General features: G+C 39.7%; 1 protein-coding gene across 6 annotated transcripts in view; it reads left to right on the forward strand.

Annotated features, from left to right (window-relative positions):
* Positions 1-1,570: 1,570 nt before the first annotated feature.
* The window catches only part of abhd18 (abhydrolase domain containing 18), a 25,019-nt gene continuing 21,909 nt past the window's right edge, over positions 1,571-4,680 (forward strand). For 4 of the 6 annotated variants that reach the window (XM_032510631.1, XM_032510629.1, XM_032510632.1 and 1 more), the window contains exons 1-2: positions 1,574-1,843; positions 4,069-4,177. In XM_032510631.1, the coding sequence (XP_032366522.1) occupies positions 4,086-4,177 (92 nt within the window). In that variant the 5' untranslated portion in view covers positions 1,574-1,843; positions 4,069-4,085. Of the gene's footprint in view, positions 1,844-4,068; positions 4,178-4,680 lie in introns of all 6 variants that reach the window. The other 2 variants (XR_004331023.1, XM_032510633.1) reach the window with 1 other exon arrangement.

Genomic DNA, 4,680 nt, shown 5'->3' on the forward strand with positions numbered 1-4,680 from the left:
ATCTGGAATTTTATTCCCCACTATATATTCTCTCGCTAGATTTATTTTGAACTGTAGCTATAATGTAGACAAACTCCTCGAAAAACTGTCCACCTTCCACAAGCAGGTCCTTTTAGCATGGTGTCTAATTTATAAGCATAACTTCTCACCTCACAGATACTTAATCTGGTATAACAGAGATATATTATATAAAAACAAATCACTCTTCTTTGAGAGTTGGTACTATTCAGATTCTGCGGGTGGATCAGCTTTTAATGGAGAGGGGCAACTTTTCACTTACAGTGAGTTTTTATCAACATAAACATTCCTGTTATGCAGAGAATTCACAATTGTATTTGACGCCATTCCATCAGGCACGATAATGCTTTTTAGATATACTGTAGACTTCCTCCTACTGCTGTCCCCCCCCCCCCCCCCCCCCCCCCCATGTTTCTTCAGATATGCTGGTAGACTTCCTCCTACTGCTCCCCCCCCCCCCCCGATGTCTTCAATATGCTGGTAGACTTCCTCCTGCTGCTGTCCACCCCCCCCCCGATGTTCTTCAGATATGCGGGTAGACTTCCTCCTACTGCTGTCTCCCTCCCCGATGTGGCTGAATCACCAGTTGGAAAAATATGTTTTTCCCAACTTCCTCGAAATAATAGGAACGTCTGTGCTTTATTTCAGAGAGAAATTGTTTCAACTCCAAATGTTACATTTTATTGGAACCGATTTGTTAATGATATTGACTGGAAAAAGGTTTGGATGATTCCTCACAAATACCTGATAGTGAACAAGGTTAAAGAAGTGTCGTTTAGAATAATTCACAGATATTACCCCCCCAGTCATTACATGCTGAAATTTAAAAGAGACATCAATGCAAACTGTTCTTTCTGTGAAGATCACCCAGAAACTGTTTTACACCTTTTTTGGTATTGTTCATACTCCAGAAGATTTTGGCAACACCTCAGCAGATTTATCATTGACCGTATCTATAAAGACTTTGCCTTATTATGGGAAAATGTTGTATTTTGTTTTTATAGAACTCAAAGTAAAGAAAAGATATTTTTTATTATAAATTTATTAATCCTTTTGTCCAAATTTCAGATTCACAAATGTAAATTCAGTTCTAAAAAAACTAATTTTATTCTTTTTTTCCATGATGTTGTGCATTATATAGGCCTAAATCTGATTTCGAGCTCCCATAACAAAAAGGCAGCTAAAACTGTCAGCATATGGTCCTCATTATCTCTCTAATGACCTTTAAGCTTTCCCTGGCAAATTGTATTGTATTATTATGTTTTTTGTGTTTGTATTTTTTACTTTCGTGTGTCGTTGGTGTTCTGTTTTGTATTTTTTGCAATAAAGATGGCATTTAAAAAAAAAAAAAAAAAAACACACACACAAATCTAACCGGCATGCAACGGGCTCCGATCGGCGGTGATCGATTCTGCGCAGACCTCTGGCACTGCCGGAATCCTCCAAGAAGAAGAAGAAGACCCGCCCTACGTTCTATTCAAGTGCTAGGATTGGCCTGGTTACCGTGTTTGCGCGAGGTTGCGGAATCTGATTTGTTCAGGTCCTGACCAATGGGCTATCCTGACCTCTACTCGAGGCAAGGAACTCAATGCATAACCATAACCAATCGGGCTGCTACTATAGACAGTTAAAGAAAGGGCTGCTACGCAGGGCGGATCTTGCCAAAAAATAATGTGGGATGACATATGTTGCACAGGATCAATTGTTTGGTTCTTCTCTAGGGCCAGTAGCCAGTAAAGTTAGCAGTTAGCTGTTAGCTAGCTAGCTAGCTAGCAGTGCCAAGAAATCTACAACGAGGATAACAAACGTCTGTGTACAATCGGAGGTAACGTTACTGTTTCTGTTAACTTTGTGTCTACGTCGTCTGAAAACATAAATGATAAAGGCTAATTTAGCTCATTTAAGTATCTCAACACATTCAACTTCGGACAGCATGCAAAAAAAGTTTTATAGCCTGTCTCAGAACTGTGTGCTATAATGTCATTGGCTTTGAGACGCTTTAATCGCGTAAGTTTGATCGCGAGGCGAGATCATATATGTTTTCGCCTTACACTCGCCGCTGTAGAGTTGTAACGTGAGGAACCAGCAGCACTTTGCACTAGCTATCTCTGTTATCTTCTCTCTTAAGTTAGGGTGTAAAGTCCACACTAAACGATACGTTAAAGTGTGATAATACATTTGTGACACACACTGTTGTGTCAAAGGATGACAGTTTCATACTGAAGCATGGACTTCCATTTTCACATTAGACTTTTTTGTAAGGTCCAAAGGAAAGATGATTTTTAGCTTAGCTAATTTCATGTAAATCGGATGATGTTTTTTCATAGGGTACCAGGTGGATTTCCTTTAGCCAGCCACGAGGGGGCGTTATGTCTTTGAACCAATATCGGCCTGTAGATGTCGTTAGGGTTGGACTTTTATGAATCCTGAAAAGTTTTTTACACTCACTCTTTCTGTTTCGATTGTGAAATACTGGCCGCCCTGCCATGGCCATGCCCTATGACCAAAAGTTTTTCTTTTAATAACTTTTCATCTTTCACATCTTAAGATGGCACCGACCAAATTTTAAGTTGATCGGATGAAATGGAGTTTGTTAAAGTACGACATGTGGAAATTGCCAAAGACAACATTGAATTCAAAATGGCGGATTTCCTGGCGGTTTAAACATAGACAGTTAAAGAAATGGACCAACAGATCCCGTTGTTCTGGACAGAGACCAGTGAAGGATATTAGAAGCATTTTTCCAATGAATGCTGAGCGTTACTGTGCAGCCTGAGCTTGACGACATACAGTAAATGTGACGTGAGCAACCTGTCTGAAAGTTGTAAGTCTGGTAGCTGTGCCAAGAGAAATCTCAACCATTCCAAATCTTGCAGAGACGAAAAGCGTAGGTATATGTTAGGAGATAACATAGGCACAGGCAACAACTATTGCTAATTAAAATGCTAGTTAACATTAGTAATTAAACCTAAACAGCTAATGTAAGTCGTAACTGTGTGCAAGCTTCTGCTGGCAATACAGTGATTTGTCATGCAACAGCAAGTTGCTTGATTATGACACAATCATTAACCTATTTTTACAAAAAATTCTGCTACGGAACCATAACGTGAGATACAAGGTAATTGTGCTTTTATACATTGTCGTGTTTCTTTAGAAATAAATAATGGACAAATGGTCTTTAAACGCTTCAGATGTAAAGTTATTTGCTGTCAAAGTGACGTAAAAATGAATGGCGGTCAATGGAATGCTACCGGCAGGTCAGTACTTTGTATCTTTAAAATGGCAAGCTACGCTTAGGGAGGAGAGGCTTACCCCCTTGGGCTTACCGGCCATTCTAGTGGCACCAGAAAGCACAAGCTCATCCTGGTTCCAGACTCGGGGACACCATAGCAACTGCCATGGCACAGTGACACACTGTCACAGCTGGACTCTGTGATCTCCCATCCCAATAGTGGGAGATCACAAAGTCTAACCCAATAGTTACAATAAGTAACTATGCTAATGTTACAGTAAACAGGAAAAATCACTGGGAAATTCACCTTCTGTTATGTCTTTTTTAAATAGAGCTTTATTAGTTTTTTTTTAGAAAATACAAGTTATTACAGCAGGCAGCATATCATACCAGAGAGAGAAAAAAAACAACAAAATTAACTAATGAACGGACCAGTGCAAAATAAGCAAGAAAAGTGCATCCAGTGCAAAGAGTCTTTCGTTAAGTGCAGAAAAGTCTTTCATAAAGTGCTGTATAGTATATCACAAAGTCAGTATATTCCGAGCAAAGAGTTGTTTGTGGTCCAAAGTTCTTTTTAGTTCAGTGACCACCTGTTTCCACACGTCATCACTGTTTATAACAGTCTGTTGAAAGACCATACAGCATCTTGTCTTCCATAACTTAAAACATACAATACATACGGTAATTTATAACAGTTCCTTGTGCTTTTGGGGTCTATAATACAGTACATTACAGTTTTATATGAAAGCTCAAATCTTACACCAAACACTTTTAACTTGGCTCAGTGATTGTCTTGTTTTGTCTGTCTGTCTGTGTAGATGCCAGGTGCTGGTCCATGGGTGTGAGCCGACTTGATGTATTTTACAGAAGGCTGCTCCTCACCAAACTCTTCATTGGGGGATGGGGGAAGCCTGAAGACCTCAAAAGGTATGGAAAAACAGAACAAAACCAAATACTGTTAGAAATATCTGGAGAGTATAGAAGCTTGTCATCATGGGAGCAGCCTCTTCCAACTCTTCCTGGAGAAGTTCCTTAGGCAGCCGGAAGATGTCGTCCAACCAGCATGTCCTGGCTCAGGTCTGTAGGCTCCTCTCGGGCCAGTGTTTATCAAACCATTTTAAAAAATTTGGCATTAGCAAAACTTCCCTTTCAATCAGCTTGTGGAAATTGGACTGGGTGTGTACTAAACTGTACACACATTGTACTGCTACGTTCACAGTTATAACCTTACAGCTTAATATTAACCAATGCATCATACAATACACATGCATGGTTTTATGTCTCAAATTATGCACTGAGGAAAAAAGTAGGGCCCCCTTTGGCAAGTATCACAACTTGGAAACGCTTATTGTAGCCAGCCAAGAGTCTTTCAATTCTTGTTTAAGGTATCTTCGCCTATTCTTCCTTCCAAAAGTCTTCCAGTTCTTTGA

This window comes from Etheostoma spectabile, unplaced genomic scaffold (assembly GCF_008692095.1).
Source record: "Etheostoma spectabile isolate EspeVRDwgs_2016 unplaced genomic scaffold, UIUC_Espe_1.0 scaffold123, whole genome shotgun sequence".
In the NCBI taxonomy this organism is placed as follows: Eukaryota; Metazoa; Chordata; class Actinopteri; order Perciformes; family Percidae; genus Etheostoma; species Etheostoma spectabile.